General features: G+C 44.2%; 1 protein-coding gene across 13 annotated transcripts in view; it reads right to left on the reverse strand.

Annotated features, from left to right (window-relative positions):
- The window catches only part of fry (microtubule binding protein furry), a 478,406-nt gene that overhangs the window by 134,244 nt on the left and 325,777 nt on the right, over positions 1–18,385 (reverse strand). For all 13 annotated transcript variants that reach the window (XM_076184431.1, XM_076184430.1, XM_076184427.1 and 10 more), the window contains one exon: positions 7,661–7,803. In XM_076184431.1, the coding sequence (XP_076040546.1) occupies positions 7,661–7,803 (143 nt within the window). The remainder of the gene's footprint in view (positions 1–7,660; positions 7,804–18,385) is intronic.

The following is an 18,385-nucleotide window of genomic DNA, read 5'->3' on the forward strand; positions in this document are numbered from 1 at the left end:
CCTTCCTGTGGATGTGTTGTATCTTGAGTCACTGCCTCTGACCCAGGGCAATGGACAAGATGCATGGATGACCTGTCATCCAGGAGGTGCCAAGATAAGAGGGAGGGAAGTGGGTGGAGGGGAGTGGAGTGTATTAGGGATGGAATGGGTGGGAATGGTTTTTATGCCTTTGTTTTTTGGCTACCTCCCTTGTCAGGGGGAAAAAGCCTTTGGTATATGTATGTGTGTGTATGTATGAATATATATATATACACAAACGCGCACACACACACACACATACACACACAGTTCGGGCTAAATATGTCTGTGCTCTCATCCGGGGAGGTACTACCTGTCGATCACGAGTCCAACATATGACCCAAGATCAAACAGTGAATCACACACACCCACACACACGTGGGTGGGAAGACATGAATAAAATCCGTCGTTTCTTTCCTCTCTTCGCACCCACGTCAGCCAGTCAGAACATCTCAACATTATACATACATATATACCACCAACAGAGACGGGTAAAATGTTGTAACAAAGAATAAAAATGATCGACGGATCTTGCATGGTTTGTATTACGTTCCACCTGGATGGCGGTGAGGGGGAGGGAGGGAGAGGGAGGGAGAGGGAGGAGAGAAAGTGGAGAAAAATTAAAAGAAAAAATACAGTACCACTGTTGCCAAACCTGTGACGTCTATTAGGTATGACAGAGCGATCACAAACGTAGGTAAAAGTACAAAAGACAAGAGGGGAAGAATAAAATAAAATAAAATATAATAAAATACTAATAATCATAAAATAGAATAAAATAAATGAAAATAAAATAAAATAAATGAAAATAAAATAAAGTAAATGAAAATAAAATAATTAAATAAAGTTAAACGAATAACATAAAATAAAACATAATAAATAAAAAATAAATAAAAAAAGTAAAAACGTAAATAATTCCGATAAGTAAATGAAAAATAAACAACATGAAAATAAATAACTAAACAAATAAATGAAATCGAGAAAAAAAAATAAAATAAAATAAGAGTAGGCTGAAGGCAACATCGCCCATGTACAAAGCAAAGATGTACTCGTACATGATACATGTGGAAAGCAAGACACGGGGGCACGCTTTCCATCCGAAGATGGGTCAACCGAGGTCACGCAATGAGGCGCTTAACACCAAGGAGATTCTATGCAGCCCAGGGAAACCCCACGCAGTCACAGGGTCAATGGAGGTGCGAAGAAAGAGAAGGAGAATAAGGAGAAGAGGAAAAATAAGAGGAAGAAGGCGAAGATGAGGAAGGAAGAAAGGGAGGAGGAGGGAGGAGAAAGAGAATAAGGCGGAGAAGATGAAGGAAGAAAAGGGGAAGGAGGAGGAGAAGGACTGAGGAGAATAAGGAGAAGCAGAATAAGATGAAAATTAAGAAAAAGAAGGCGAAGATGAGGTAGGATGAAAAGAAGGAGGGAGGAGGAAGAAAAGGAGAAGGAGGGAGGAGAGAGAATAAGGCGGAGAAGATGAAGGAAGGAAAGGGGAAGGAGGAGAAGGAGGAGGAGAAGAAGAAAGAAAATCGGAGGAAGAAAAGAGAAGAAGAACAAGATTGGAAGATAAAAGGGTTGAAGATGAAGGAGAGGAAGAAGAAATAAAAGGCAGAGAAGATAAAAAAAAGATGAAAATAAGGAGCAGCAGAAGAAAAAGGAAGAGGAGACGGAAGAGGAGGTAGAGGAAGAGGAGGAAGAAGAAGAGGAGGAGGAGGAAGAGGAGAAGACAGCGCTCACCGCCATCTATACGGCAACTGAGATACATACGATTAAAAACCTCAAGATAGTGGACTCTCTATTGAACTGAAACCTGAAGCTAATCAATACGAAAATCCCCGTTCAGGGCGAAGGCGCGAAGGACGTGAGGCGGCGACTCCAACACAGCAAAGAAGACCCCAAACCAAGAGGGGTCCAAGAAGGGTCCCAATGGAGGTAGATGGACCCGAGATGGGTCTCCCCCCCCTTCTCCTAGCAGAAGCCGACCCCCCACCCCCAACCCCCCAGCGGCAGACAGGACGGGTCGTCAGCGACAGGTGTGGATTGCGGCGAAGAATGCCAGCAAATTGGATGTCTACCGGTATCAAAGAGTGAGGGAGGAAGCAGGTGGTTATGGGGGGTGGGGGGAGGACAGGGGGAGGACGGGGGGAGGGTGGAAGGCAGCAGGAGATATGGGGGAAGGAGAACAGGGTTGGGAAAGGCGTAAGGGGGGGGGAGGAGATAATAGGAGATAAAACGAAGGAGAGGAAGAAGACGGGACGAATTCGAAGAGGACTCGAAGACTGTCTTCGGGCGAAGAAAGCCCCAAGAGAAAAGGAAGAGGGAAGACTGAGTCTACAGAAGGAGGAGGAGGAGGAGGAGGAGGAGGAGGAGGAGGAGTTTATGAAGATATATAGAAAAAGAAGAGTGAGAAGACCAAGACGCTGACGCCAAAAGATCAAACACATAGAGGGTGGGGCTAAAGAAGATGAGGAGGAGGAGGAGGAGGAGGAGGAGGAGGAGGAGGAAGAGGAGGAGGAGGAAGAGGAGGAGGAGAGGGAGCCTGAAGAGGTCTGAGAGCCAAAAATGGACGAGATCAAGTCGAGGGGAAAACTCTGCCCAGAGGTGATGGAGTAGCAAATGACAACCGGAGCCACAAGGATGGCGATGAGGAGGAGCAGGAGGGGAAGACGAGAAGGAAGGGGAAGAGGAGGAGGAGGAGGAGGAGGAGGAGGAGGAGGAGTGGAGATTGGGGAATAGGAAAATGAGTTGGAGGAGGAAATAAGAGGAGGGGGAAGAGAAAGGGAGAGAGGAGGAGGAGAAGAGAAGAGGAGGAGGAAGAGGGGGAGGAGGAGGAAGAAGAAGGGGAGGAGGACGAGAAGGAGGACGAGGAAGAGGACGAGGAAAAGGAGGAGGATGAGCAAGAGAAGAAGGGGGAAGAGGAGAAGAGGAAGGGGAGGAGAAGGGGAGAGTGGAGGAAGAGGAGAAGAGGAGAGGAGGAGGAGGAGGAAGAGGGGGAGGAGGTAGAAGGGAGGAGGAGGAGGAGGAAGAGGAGGAAGGAAGAAAAGGGAGGAGAAGGCGGAGGAGGGCGAGGAGGAAGGGGGAGAGGGAGGAGGAAGGGGAGAGAGGGAGGAGGAGGAGGAGGAGGAGGGGAAAGGGGGAGGGGGAAGAGGAAGAGGACGAGGAGGAAGGGGGAGAGGGAGGAGGAGAAAGGGGGAGGAGGAAGATGAAAAGGAGGACGAGGAGGAGGAAGAGATGGAAGGAAGGAGGACGACGCCAGGATTGCCAGTAGGAGTGTTGGACCATGAAGACCGAGTCACCAAAATCCGACCAACCAGCAGGCACAGGAAGAGGAGGAGGTAGGGAGAGGAGGAGGAGGAGGAGGAGGAGGAGGAGAGAGGAGGGGAGAGGAGGAGGGGAGGGAAGAGGAGGAGGAGGAGGGGAGAGGATGAGGAGGAGGGGAGAGGAGGGGGACGAGGGGAGAGGAGGAGGAGGGGAGAGGAGGAGGAGGGGAGAGGAAGGTGAGGAGGGGAGAGGAGGAGAAAAGGAGAGGAGGGGAGAGGAGGAGGGGAGAGGAGGAGGAGGAGGAGGAGGAAGAGGGGGAAGAGGAAACGAAGAGAAGTACTGGGAAAAATAGCAGGTGGCGAAGGTGTTCCAGACCCGTCAAGACGACTGAAGGAGAGGGAGAGAGAGAGAGAGAGAGAGAGAGAGAGAGAGAGAGAGAGAGAGAGAGAGAGAGAGAGAGAGAGAGAGAGAGAGAGAGAGCGGAAGCAGAAGAAATAGCAAAAAAAAAAAAGAGGAAGAATGAAAAAAGAGGGACAAAAAGAGAAAAAACAAGAAGAGAAGAAGTAGAGAAGTAGAAAGAAAAAAGGAACAAAAGCAAAAAGAGAAAAAGAAAAGAAGACAGCGAAGACGCCGAGAGGGAAGAGACCAAATCCTCGACAAACAGGAAGATCAAAGCGAAACACACACACACCGACGCGGGAAGAGGAAGAGGAGGAACTAAGGCGAGAGGAAGGAGAAGCAATAAAAACATACAAAAAAATAATAATAAATAAATTAATAAAAGTAAATAAATAAAAGTAAATAAATAAATAAAAATAAAATAAATAAATAAATAAAAAACTTGAAACCAAACATGGAGGCTGTCGAAATAGTGGAACATCAATAATTGACTCCACCAGACGATTAAGAAAAAAAAAAAAAAAAAAATTCTATTGAACCGGTCGAAGAGATTCTTGGCATGAAGTTTGATCCTTCTCCTCTTCCTCCTCCTCCTCGACTTGAAGGTCACCCTCCAATCACGATACAGATCGTCTGGAGGTCGACTGCATCTAAGTCAGTATATCATCCTCTTAGATGTGATCGAGGGAGGTTTTGAGTGAAGGAGGAGGGAGTGGGTTTCCCAGGTTAAAAGAGATAAGAGAGAGAGAGAGAGAGAGAGAAAGAGAGAGAGAGAGAGAGAGAGAGAGAGAGAGAGAAAGAGAGACAGAAGGGGGTAGGGAGACGGAAGTAAAACGTACTTAACCATAAGCCTGCGTGCCTTTTTATTCTTAATATTTCGATCTGGCTAACGCCGGCCGATTCTATTCAGTTGAACCCAGACTCTTCGGAAAAAAAACTCTTCACGAAATTTTTGAAAAAACTTCGTTTCAGCGTTGAGGAGGCTTTATTCCTTCCCCGAGACGTCAACAACGAGGTCTAAAAATAAGACTCGAAGGGTCATAAATACATGGAAACGAGAACGAACAAGGAGAAACAAAAAAAAGGAACAAATGAGAGGATAAACGAAGGAAGAGGAAGAGGAAGCGACAATAATCCTGCTAACGAAGAGAGAAAGAGCGTGTGTGTGTGTGTGTGTGTCTGTGTGAGTGAGAGTGTGTGTCTGTGTGTGTGAGAGAGAGTGTGTGTCTGTGTGTGTGTGAGAGTGTGTGTCTGTCTGTGTGTGTGTGTGAGAGTGTGTGTGTCTGTTTGTCTCTGTGTGTGTGTGTGTGTGTGTAGGAGAATGAGACAGAGAGAGAAATGTGTGTGTTTTTGTGTGTATATAAGAGAGAGAGTGAGAAAGAGATAGTATGTGTGTCTGGGTGTGTAAGAGAAAGAGACAGTGTGTGTGTGTGTGTGTGTAAGAGAGAGTGAGATAGAGTGTGTGTGTGTGTGTGTGTGTGTGTGTGTGTGTGTGTGTGTGTGTGTGTGGGTGTTAGAGAGAGAGAGAGAGAGAGAATAATTTCCATATTGTAACTGCACAAAAGAGGGAGGTGAAAGAGGGATGAGAAAGCAAAATGGAAATAAATATATACAATAAAGAAAATGGCGGTCAAGAGAGGGGAAGTAGGAAGAGGGGATTAAGAAAACAAGCGAAAGAGTTGAGCTGGCAGTAAGTGACACTGTAAGAAAAGAAGAGGAAAAGGGGAAGAAATTGAGTGTGTATATGCATATATGTATGCATGAATGTATGTGCATTTGCATACACGCATGTATGCATGTACGTTTACATGTACGTTTGCATGCATACACGCATGTTTGCATGTATGCTTACATGTATGTATATGGGTATATCTATAAGTATATATGCTTGTATACCGTATATATGTATATGCATATATGTATGCATGCATGTATGTACATTTGCATACGCGCATGTATGCATGTACGTTTACATGTACGTTTGCATGCATACACGCATGTATGCATGTATGTTTATATGTATGTATATATATGTATGTGTATATCTATAAGTATGTATGCTTGTATACCGTATATGTATGTATGCATATATGTAAGTATGTATGCTTGAAGATGAAGAAGAAACGGGAAAGGTAACGGCGAGCAGGCAGTAACCAGGAAGGCAGGCAGGCAGGCAGGGAGGCAGGCAGGCAGGCAGGCAGGCTGGCAGGTAGGCTGGTAGGCCGGAAGGCAGGCAGATAGGCTGGCAGGCTGGCGAGTTGGCGGGTGACTGAGGAAGACATATTGCAGGGAATGGAGCGCTTGCACAAGGTCTAACAAGGAACACAGGGAGGGAAGAGAGGAAGGCAAGGAAGTAAGGAGGGAAGGAGGGAAGGAAGGAGGGAAGGAAGGAGGGAAGAAGGAGGGGGAGTGAAGGAGGGAGGAAGGGAAGAAGGAGGGGGAGGGAAGGAGGAGGGAAAGAGAGAAAGAAGGAGGGAAGGAGAGAAGGAAGGAGGGAGGAAAGAGAGGAAGGGGGAGGGAAGGGAAGTAAGGGAGGAAGGGAGGAGGGAAGGGAGGAAGGGAGGAGGGAAGGGAGGAAGAGAGGATGAAGGAGGAAGGGAGGAAAAGAATGGAGGAAAGGAGAAAATATGGAAAAGAAATATGACTGGCTGGGAGGAAGGAAGGAAAGAGGGAAAGAAGGAAGGGGGAAGGAAAGAAAGGAGTGAAGGAATGAAGGAATGAAGGAAAGGAAAAAAAAAATTAAAAAAGGAAAGAAGAAGCCTAGGGACTCCAGAAGAAGAAAGACGAAACGAGAGAAGCTTCTGCTGGTCCTTCTTCTTGGGAGTCTCCAGAGAACGAGAGAAAGCCGATGGGGGGCGGATTGCGGCTACAAATGACGCATAAGCAATTGGGGAGCGAAGGAGGGGGGCTTAAACAGGCAGGACCTGACTCTTGAGCGTAGCCCCCCCCCCAAAAAAAAAGAAAAAAAAAAAAAAAGAAAAAAAAAAAAAAAAACGGGCAACTGAAGAAAGACACCGAAAAGTCTTCAGTCTTGAACGCTGGAAAAAAGAAGAAAAAAGAAAAAGAAAAGAAAATTAAGTTAGGAGGAAAAAAGGAGTCGGTGAAAAAAAAAATGGGAGAAAAGGGGAATAAGACGAGGAAGAAAAGAGTAAAATGAGAAGCGAGGAGAAAAAGGAAGAAAAAGAGGAAAAGAAGAGAAAATGAGAAAAGGAAATGCGAGGAGAGAATAAAAGGAAAAGATTAAAAAAAGAGGAAAATCAGGGGAGAGAAGTTATAACGAGCATACGCCAGAATGCGCTGAATAGCTCCGACCTCAGACACCACCTTTGCCCTACGTACACGGACTGTCAGGGCAGGTAAATAATTACAAGGAATCGGAGAGGAATGCAGGACTCGAACCGCGAGTAGGAGGATGCAAGACTCGAGACAGACGTCGGTAAGGATCATCTCTCGACCGCTCTTTAAAGCTCTTCACCTCCGTCACCTATATCTGGAGGTGCAACCCCGATGGGAGGACATTCGGTCCCCAGCTGTATTTCCTCCACAAAACTGGCACCTCTTGCTAACCGGAGACACAAACACTCCAACACTTACGCATCACAATACAACGTTTCTTCCTGAAGAGATCTACAGGAAGGCCCGTGGAGAGTTGCCAGACACTGCGAAACTCGAGAAAGTAGTCATAACACACACACACAAATACACACACACACACACACACAAACACACACACACTCACAGCATTACCCATAGATCGGTCATATATGAGCTCTGAGCTCTCTTCCGGGAGGGAAATAGATGTCGATCACGAGTGAAACACGTGATCCAAAGACCATGATGAATCACCCACCCACCCAGTATAGATAAGATGCTACGCAATGAAGAGAGACACCTAACTCCCTCCCCCCACCTCGCAGCTCCGTCAACGATCCTCCACTTTTCCCGGACCCGGAGACGACCCGGGGTGGCGACCCCAACGTACCTGGTAGTAGGGCATGTTCCCGTTGGCGGTCGAAGGAGGAAGGTTTGGGTCCACGAGCTCCATGTTGTAGAGCCACGGCAGGAGATAGTGAAGAAGGAGTTGTCTGACGGCGCAGCGGGCCGTCTGCAGACGGTAGCTGATCTCTGTCGGGAGAGAGAGAGGAATGGTGTCAGTAAGGTGTTGGTGAGAACCAGCGCTTCTGTCCTTAAGGGGTAATATCGCGCCGGAGTGGTGGAGTCGTAAGAGGTGGTTTAAGGAATGCAGCAGAAAGGTAGGTGGGAGAGCAGAGGTTGAAAGTAATGAGAATTTTTTTATGGAAAGAGAGAGAGAGAAAGAGAGAGAGAGAGAGAGAGAGAGAAGGACGGAGATAGGAGGGAGATGGAGCGATGAAGAGAGAAAGAGAGAGAGGGAGAGAGAGAGAGAGAGAGAAGGATGGAGAGAGGAGGGAGAGAGAGAGAGAGAGAGAGAGAGAGAGAGAGAGAGAGAGAGAGAGATTGGGAGAGAGGGAGGGACGAGGAGAGAGGGAGTGATGGAGGAGAAAAGGAGGTAGAGAGATGGTGGGAAGGAGGGGGAGGGAGAGGAGAGGGAGAGTTAGGGAGGGCATTGGACAGATTAAGATGGTTGTTGATGACTGGTGATCTCTGAGGCTGCCATGCTGGAAAGCTGCGTCGAAATGTGCGAAGGCAAATGCAACTCGCTGGAGGAGGAGGAAGAAAAGGAGGAAGAGGAAGAAGAGCAGGAGGAGGAGGAAGAAAAGGAGGAATGGGAAGAAGACCAGGAGGAGGAGGAAGAGGAGAAGGAAGAGAAGGAAGAGGAGGAAGAAAATGAGGAAGAGAATGAGGAAGAAGAGAACGAGTTGAGGAGGTGAAAGAAAATGTGGAAGAGGAGCAAGAAGCGGAAAAGGATGGGGAGGTGGAGGAAGAGGAGGAGGAGAATGAAGAAGAAGAGGAGGAGGAGGAGGAGGAGGAGGAGGAGGAGGAGGAGGAGGAGAGGAAGGATTTTTCTTACAGAGTTTCGTCCATTGGGAATCTCTCCAATTTGGGAAGCTTGACTATTGGGATTGAAAACCAAATGGACAGAACTCTGTTACTGGCGGGATAATGTACCCCCAGGAAAACATAAATATATATAAACAAATAACTAAATTATTAAATACATAAATGAATAAATAAATGTCATAACCGGGGAAAAAAAGTTTGCACGAGATGTCGCTACGTAGTATCGACTCTCTTTAACCAGAAAAGCATCTATAAAGTACGTCAACAAGGAAAAGGGGGTTAACCGTATCAATGGTGCACCCATACATACTTTAGAGGTGAACATTTACGTTTGTACACCCGCGACAGTCACGTGGCGTGGAACGCGCGTCATGTCGCCCACGACCTGACGCTTCTTTGCCAGAGCGACCTTGTTTGACCCGACCTAGCCTAACCCAGCGGAATTATGTAATTACGCACCATGGGTAACCTACCCACGCGGTATATATAGCGGGTTCCGCCACATGTAAAATCAGTTCAACCAGTTCATTCAGTTCACTTGTACCTTACAATAAAGGGAGACGAACTCACCAAAACCTCTTTCTATTCACCAGCAGTAGCATCGCTACACGTTCAACTCTAAAACATAGAGGATGAGGATGAGAATGAGGAGAACGAGGAGGACGAGTAGGAGGAGGACGTGGAGGAGGACGTGGAGGAGGACGTGGAGGAGAAAGAGGATGAGGAAGAGGATAAGGACGTGGATGGAGAGGAAGGGGGGTACGTGGAGGAAGAGGGGTACGTGGAGCAGGGGGGGTACGTGGAGGAGGAAGAAGAGGAGGGGGGCGTGGAGGAAGAGGAGGAAGAAGAGGAGGAGGAGGCCGAAGAGGACGACGAGTAGAAGGAGGAAACGGAGGAGGAGGACGTGAAGTAGGACGAAGTGGAGGACGACGAGGAGGAGGAAGAGTATGGGGACGTGGAATGAGGGGAAGGGAAGAGGAGGAGGAGGAGTAGGACGTGGAGGAGGAAGAGGAGGAAGAAGAGGGGGGGACGAGGAGGAGAAGGAGGAAACGAAGGAGGAGGACGTGAAGGAGGACGAGGAGGAGAAGGACGAGGAGGAGAAGGAGGAAACGAAGGAGGAGGACGTGAAGGAGGACGAGGAGAAGGACGAGGAGGAAGAGGAGGAGGACGTGGAGGAAATGGAGGAGGAGGACGTGGAGGAAAAGGAGGAGGAGGACGAGGAGGAAGATTTGGAGGACGTGGAGGAAAAGGAGGAGGAGGAGGAGGGGGGGGACGAGGGGGACTAGGAGGAATGGCGGCCAGCTTTACCACAGCCCCAGACCGAAATACCTCGAAGACTCCGTCTTGTCACGTAAAAGACCATGTACAAACACCTGCAAAATCACCCCCCCACAAAAAAAAACGTTATCAAACTGTGCTGTTTTTTCTCCAACCTCCAATTAATCGCCGGTACCACCACCCCCTCCGCCCCCCACCCCCGAAGAACTTTTTTCCGCCGTAAAATCCCTATGGCAAACTATTTTTTTTTTTTTTTTGTTCAATAATTTACAAAAAATGTCTTTTAATATGCTGGAGGAAAATAATTTTCTTCCAGAATATCAAATTCCTTCCCGAAAATTGTGAGCTGCAAATCTGCTCCGATAGTCGAAGGAAAAAGAGCCCAGTGTGAACGCCTTTTGATCAAGCACCTCCAATCTAGGCCCTGTCACGCCTCCAAATCCAAGAACTCCAAAGATCAGGTACTCTTGTAAGACCCTACAAGAGACCTCCAAAGGTTATGATCGATCGACTCCAAAGACCCCCGCTACCTCCAACCGAGGTGCACTTCATTTTGAAGACAAAGGCACCTTGGTGTTGAGGGAGGAGAAGGAGGAAAACGACAAGGATGAAGAGGAGGAAGAGGAAGAGGAGGAGGGGGAGGAGGAGGAAGAGGAAGAAGAGGAGGATGAGGAGGAAGAGGAGGAAGAGGGGGAAGAAGATGAGGAGGAGGAAGAGGAGGAAGATGAGGGAGAGGAAGAGGAAGAGAAGCAGGAGGAGTAAGAAGAAAAGGAGGAAGAGGAGGAGGAGGAAGAGGAGGAGGAGGAAGAGGAGGAGGAGGAAGAGGAGGAGGAGGAAGAGGAGGAAGATGATGATGATGCGGAGGAGGAAGGGCAATCTCTCATTGTCTTCCCTTATATCCTCACTACAGTTTGCTGGAAGCCGATCACGGGGGAGGATTCTGTGGTAACCTACAATGCCATCCCCCGAAGCGTACTCTTCGTGTTTTGTCCTTAGCAGCTTCAACAGGAGTTCTCCGCAGACTCTCTCTAGTTCGATGACCTCTCTTGCAGAAGCCACGCAACGGCCAAACTCCTTCCTAATGAAGAAGATGCAAGGGCAAAATCCTGGACGGGCAGACGCCATCAAACGCGGCAATGACGACCCCGTGCTTTCGCCCTGTTATGTCTTGTCTCTGGTTTCAAAATGGTTCATTCGTGACGCCTGACAATGGCTGGAGTTGAACGAACTATTCTGAGACTGGGAGGCGAATGAAACAAGTGTGGCCACACTGGGACGGCGCACGGCGAAAAGTCGATACGTGTGAAACGAGCCTTGGACAAAATGGCAAAACAAATTTCATCCGCTCAATAAGTGTTGTCTCACCTTTCAAAACGCGTTCGTCTATTAAAAGAAATTACAGCTATTGTTGAGCGAAATATTCTGAAGTTAAACGTGGTTAGGAGGGTCAAAAGAAAAGTATAAGATTGTTCAATTGCCCTGCTAAACATTGCTTCAGCTTTCAAAATCCTTCGTTCTTTACATTTAACAACGAAAGCGACAGACCGAACTAATCTGAAACTGGGTACAACGCTACAACCAAAGCAAGAAGCTTACACCACGGGACACTGACCTGCAGCCAGAGACAGTAATCATGGGACTATGACGAAGGAGACTTGACAGGAAAGAGAGAAAAAGAAGAGAAAAGGGAAGAGTAAACAGAGATAAACACCAATTCAGTTCCCGACCTCGTAACCCTTCCCTCATATTTTTCATGTCTCCGATGAGGTAGATATTTTCCAACTGGATATTAATCATGAATAATCCAGACAGGACACGGGGCCAATTAGGACGAAATCAAAGGCCCAATCTCTGATGGAATAAGCCGCTTAAGTCTGGGCGACGCCGCCAAGAACCCAAAATAACGAAGAACACAGATACTCGAAGTCCACAGCGACAGACTCTATATATTCTATTCTAACGGGGGGATCTTGCTTCCTCATGAATCTACTCAATCCAGCAGCCCAGTTTTAATGCAACATCGCCTGACGTTCGCCAATACAAAAATACATAACGTCACACTGTGACAAGGTGGAGGAATATATATATCTATATATATATATATATATATATATATATATATATATATGTATGTATGTATATGAGTATTTACGAGTTTATTCCTGACTGGTCTTGCTCTAAGCTTTTATTTCATAGAGAGAAAAAAAAAAAAAAAAAAAAAAAAAAAAAAAAAAAAAAAACGCTTGGAGAGACCGGCTAGGAATAAACTCTGAAATAGATCAATGTCTTCTTTTTCCACCGTCTTCATATATATATATATATATATATATATATATATATATACATATATATATACATATACAGTATATATATATATATATATATTTTTTTTTTTTGCTTGTAACCACGAGGAAATTAAAGATCGTGGTTACAAGCAAAAATCGTGGTTACAAGCAAAAATCTTTATTCACGTGTTTTTTGTGATTACTGTTGCATACATATATATATAAATATATATATATATATATATATATATATATATATATATACATAAGTATATACACAGACATGACAAAATTTAATAGACACCAAGAAAAATGTATTTCTGCTCTTATTTAATGCTTAATGTTATTCAAATTTACCTAATATGTTATATTTACCTATATTTATGTTTCAGATTACATACAAGATTAATCAAGCATGCCACGAACCAAAGGAGCAGTAGACCTATCTGAATTTCAGCGAGGTCGTATTGTGGGTCAACATGAAGGTGGACTTAGTCAACGTAAAATATCTGAAAATCTGTCAATACCCCTTTCTACTGTAGAGTGATCGTACAATTCACCAGAGAGGGCAAGAAGGGCACAAAACCTCATCCAGGTCGTCCCGGGACCTCAGAAATAACCTTGTGTTTTGTCAAAATAATTGTCGAAGAGGATCCACGTTGCAAGGCCTCTGACAAAGCAGCACAAGCTGATGTCAGTCCCAGAACAGCTGTCAGGTATCTCCACAAAATGGGTTACTATGGCAGAGCTGCAAGAAGGCAACCACCCCTTCGTCCAGCCAATATCAAGCGTAGAAAGGATTGGGCTGTTGAGATGGTGGAGAGACCTGTGGCCTTTTGGAGCACTGTTATTTTCTCTGACGAGCCACGATTCGCATTATTTTCTGACAGTGGAAGAGTGTGGATCTGGAGACTCTGTAGTCAAGAGTTTGACCTCAAAAGACTGCAGCCAACAGTGAAACATGGGGGCATTTCAATAATGGTGTGGGGTGCAATTTGGAGTGATGGTCGATCAGAGCTTGTGGAGTACCAAGGAAACATCAATTCAGGCAAATATGTTTCTATATTAAAGGAAGGACTCATTCCAATATTTTCCAGTGGTAGAATGAGTAAAAATGTCTATGGGAGATGGAGCTCCTTGTCACACTGCTCAAGCAACACAAATTTAGTTGAGCCAAAATAGGATGATGAAACTTCCATGGCCAAGTCAGTCCCCGGATATGAACCCTATTGAACACATTTGGGGCATATTAGACCGACATTTTCGTAAAAGAACAGGAAGCCATCTTCATAGCCCGAACTCTTAGGATTACTACGGGAAACATGGCAAGAAATTCCTCAAGATGATATTCGTGAACTAATCACTAGCATGCCTACAAGGGTCTTTGCATTGAAAAAAGCAGAGGGGATGTCAACCAAGTATTAGTTATTCACATTGTGACCATCTATAAGCAGATTAATTGCGTCAATTGCTTGTTTAATAAATTAAACGATTTCTCTTGGCATCTATTCAATTCTGTCATGTCTGTATATATATATATATATATATATATATATATATATATATATATATATATATATACATATATATATACATATATATATATATATATATCTATATATATACATACACACACACACACACACACACACACACACACATATATCGCTTGTTTGCGAAAACGTCGTCATAACTCAAAATATCGAATTTTTCAAGAGAGGCATTTTAAAGTTTCAAAACGCTCTCAATATTATAAAAAGCCCTCAAACACCATAGGTGGAACATTTTTTGGAGCATCAAATACGCCTCTAAAGTTTATAGAAGTTGAAACAATCATAATCTTTACTAAGTCTAAAATATTTGTTGGAACAAGTTGGAACATGTAAGGTTATGTCATCGTTGGGACATTTATCAATTTAGCTAAAGAAACTAGCATTTTAATTCTAAAGCACACACAAAAAAAACGACCTTTCCCAAGTGTCCGAAAAGTTAATTAGATTTAGTACATAAACTTCAATTGCAGTTCTACATACACTCTCTGAAGAAGTTCTACGCGAACGAAACGTTAGAGTGTTTAGGGTTCCGAACCTTCCCCTGTGTTTATGTTTTCCATCATCCAAATATATATATATTTATATATATATGTATATATATATATATATATATATATATATATATACACATATATGAAATCAGAAATGTTTTTAACATTGGGTATAATTTAAAATACCCTAAACAATTCCTGGATATTGCCTACGCTTTTGCAAGGAAAACATTTCATAACCCTCAGCCAAAACTACCTCTCAGTAAACATAATCTATTAATTTTACAATTTCAAGAAAATATGTTAAATATCCCAGATTTATTAAAAAGTTTTAACGTCAATGTAGTTTTTAAGAATACCAGTACAAACATTTATTGACTAATAATAGTATCAAATGTCAAAAAGGATACATTTACAAAATTCCTTGCAAAATATGTAAAAAAAAAAAAAAAAAAAAAAAAAAAAAAAAAAAAAAAAAAAAAAAAAAAAAAAAAAAAAAAAAAAAAAAAAAAAAAAAAAAAAAAAATCTGTATAGGTTAAACTGCCAAAGCCTTAAACATAGGAATTGAACAGCACAAGAAAATTATAAGAGATGGACACAATTCTAGTGGCATATTCATTCCGTTGATTGGACCAACCCCCAATCCATTTCTTTTAGTCATAATATGGTGCTAAGAAACTTAATAGCATGTAGTTTGATCCACACCACCCAGGATCATAAAATAAATCTACATCACGGTTTATGTAAATTGGATACTTTTATGTGTGAACAAATAGGTAAATCGTTTAGAATGTAAAACCTAAATCTTTACTGAACCTCTTGTGACCTCAAGATGCCCCCACCAGTCTTCATGGGCTCTAGCCAAATGTTTAGTTCGTCCCCTACGTCACTCCAGGGGAATCCAAAGCGGTGACCGGCGTTTCACCTTACACCTCATTTCCTTCCTGCATTCCTCTGTGTATGCATACATATATTCTTGTAATTCTTTCTTTCCATATACTTTACACTGAAGACGTAATATACGAAAGCGCACTGCTTCGTTTAGTTTTTCTTTCCCAGTGGTCAATCTTGCATATTGTATATATAGAGATATATATATATATATATATATATATATATATATATATATATATATCATACACACACACACACACACACACACACACACACACACACACACATACATATATATATATATATATATATATATATATATATATATATATATATATATATACCCAGAACCACCCACACACTACCATATGATAGACAAAATAGCAAGGCCGAGAGATTTTACAAAACGAATGACAACACATGAAGAGACAAATAATGAGATTTACGGAGAAACAAAAAGTAAAAGAAAATGGACAAGAACGAAGAAGAAATCGAATTTGTGTCGGCACCGGAAAGCAATCAAACTCGGAGGAAAAGCAATAAAAAGACTGGCATAAAGGATCAATACGTATATGACATGTGAACGAAGAATCAAGAGAAGAAAGAGAAAAAAGAAATAACAGTTGAAAGAAAGGGAGGCGGCCCGTAGAAAGAACACACACACACACACACACACACACACACACAAAAAAAGCTGAGAATAGAATGTGTATGAGAATGAGGCATATGGGGAGAACAAAAGAAATTAAATTCTTCAGAATAATCTTGGCGAACAGACCGAAGATATAAAAAAAAAAAAAAAAAAAACCCGAGAGAGATAAAGCCAAGGAAAGCAAAAAATAAGGAACTGAAAATCTAAGAACAAAAATATTTGCTGAAAAGTTAAGAGGATTTTTTTTTAACTATTTATAGTACACAGGATGGGGACTGCGTTCGTAGGGTCCTGTCTTTTATTTGGCAAATAGCAAACTTAATTATAAAATTATGTATGTACATGTGCGTGCGGGTGTGTATGTGTGTGTGTGTGTGTATAAAATAAAACAAAATAAAAATATATAATAAAAACAATAGTAACAATAAACCATAATACAAAAAATAACATGATAATACATAATACATACATAATAATAACAAGAACCACAACAACATTTATAATAGGCATCTCCATGGGGAGTAACAAGAAACAGAATTTTATTAAGTTCGGGAAAATTAATCCTCAAGAAGCCCAGAAGGTTCGCAAGGCTGAACAAAGTCACTGCCATCTAACCAGAACAAAATCATTCAACGATGACCAACGAGGGAGGGACAAGCTGAGGCGCTAAGGAGGAGGAGGAGGAGGAGGAAGAGGAACACAAAGGAACATAAAGGAAGAACAAACAACAGCAGGCCAACTGGCCCTAACGAGGCTGTTTGTGTTTACTATACTACGCTACAGTTGAGAAAGGAAACAGGGTAATTGGCGATAGAAGATGAACTAACACTACTGCTACCACTATCCCATCCAATTACAATTAAATGCCGGGCTGTCAGACCTTTTGTTGCAAGGGATAATATTCTATTTGCGGATTAGAGTCTAAGTATTTATCTAGGCGGAGGAGGAGGAGGAGGAGGAGGAGGAGGAGGAGGAGGAGGAGGAGGAGGAGGAGGAGGAGGACCTTGTAGCTAGAAGTCGAACTCAACGTCACGAAGTCAACGAGGTGTCATTCAATCCATCAATCCTTGCCTCAGGTTTCACGAAGTAGAAACCCGTTGCCCCACAGTGTCTGGCAACGATCCTCGAATCCTCCCAGGTTAGAAACTTCGGATAATTTTCTTTGTTGCATCAGTGTGGAACAGTTTCTCTCACTAGCTGATCAGTCGCCGGTAGTCAGAGCTCAATGTGTGGAAAAGTGTAAGAAACACAGTTTCAAGTCATACGAGGGATATCTTGGGCCTGGTATGGTGACCGTGTGTCAGCCTTTCAGGGTTGCACCTCCTGATGGAGGTAATGGGGGTTGACAGGCTTTGATAATGGGCAGCTTCGATGTCTATCTTAGAGAACCCGTCACTGCTCTCTGGATGAGGTGTCCGGTAACTGATGTCCCCGGACCCTCAATGAGGAGAAGCTCTTCCTGGGGGGAAGTCTGGGGATCAGTAATCAACCGAAGGCAAATTGGGGCGCAGGATTGGAGACTCAATCCCCCCCTCCCCCCACGGATCACCTTCACGTAATTACGCTAGGTGTCGTCTTATAGCAGGGGTGCTGTAAGAGATGAAGATAGGGGGACAGAATCCCATCTTCACTGTTGGTGATGGTGGTCAACACTGAAGGTAGGTGTTCTTCCTCAATGATTCCTTCTCTCCCTCCCCCCTCTCTCTCTCTTTCCATCCCTTTCTCTCTCTCTCTCTCTCTTCTCTCTCTCTCTCTCTCTCTCTCTTTTCAACTCCAATGTCTTACGGTAGACAAAAATGCCGAATTCCCAAGACTTTGCATTATTTTTTTTTATTTTTATTTTTTATTTTTTTGCAGGAAAGTTAGTGATAGTACTGGTGGGGATATTGCTGGTGGTGCTAGTGGGGACATTGCTGGTGGTGTTAGTGGTGATGATGGTGGTGTTAGTGGTGATGTATAAAGTGGGGAGGGACTCCTGGTTAAAACATTACGGCTCAATGTTCCTAAGTTCATTCCCTCCTCCCTGCCCTCCTACGTAACTATCTTCACAGTACACCATTGCTCTTCCTCCTCCTCCTCCTCTTCTTCCTCCTCCACACCACCACCTCACCTCCAATCCCCTATCACCACCGCTACCGTCACAATGACCTCTAATCCCCTACCACCACCACCACCTCCAGTCTCCTCCTTTACCACCTCCACCACCAGCCCCCGCCACTATCACCATCCCTACCGCATCATGTAATCACCTACCACCACAAGTACCACCAAATCACCTTCAGTACCCTTCAACCACCATCACCACCACCACCTCACCTCCTGTCCTCCACCACCACCACCACCTACAACCATCACCACCGGAACCACCTCATCTCCTGTCCTCCACCACCACCTACAACCACCACCACCAACAGCTCACCTGTCCTCCACCCCTACAACCACCACCACCTACAACCACCACCACCACCTTACCTCCTGTCCTCCACCACCACCTACAACCACCAACACCACCACCATCACCTCACCTCCTGTCCTCCACCACCACCACCACCACCACCACCACCACCACCACC

The sequence above is a fragment of the Oratosquilla oratoria genome, chromosome 4, assembly GCF_046742065.1.
Source record: "Oratosquilla oratoria isolate Oo_2021 chromosome 4, ASM4674206v1, whole genome shotgun sequence".
In the NCBI taxonomy this organism is placed as follows: Eukaryota; Metazoa; Arthropoda; class Malacostraca; order Stomatopoda; family Squillidae; genus Oratosquilla; species Oratosquilla oratoria.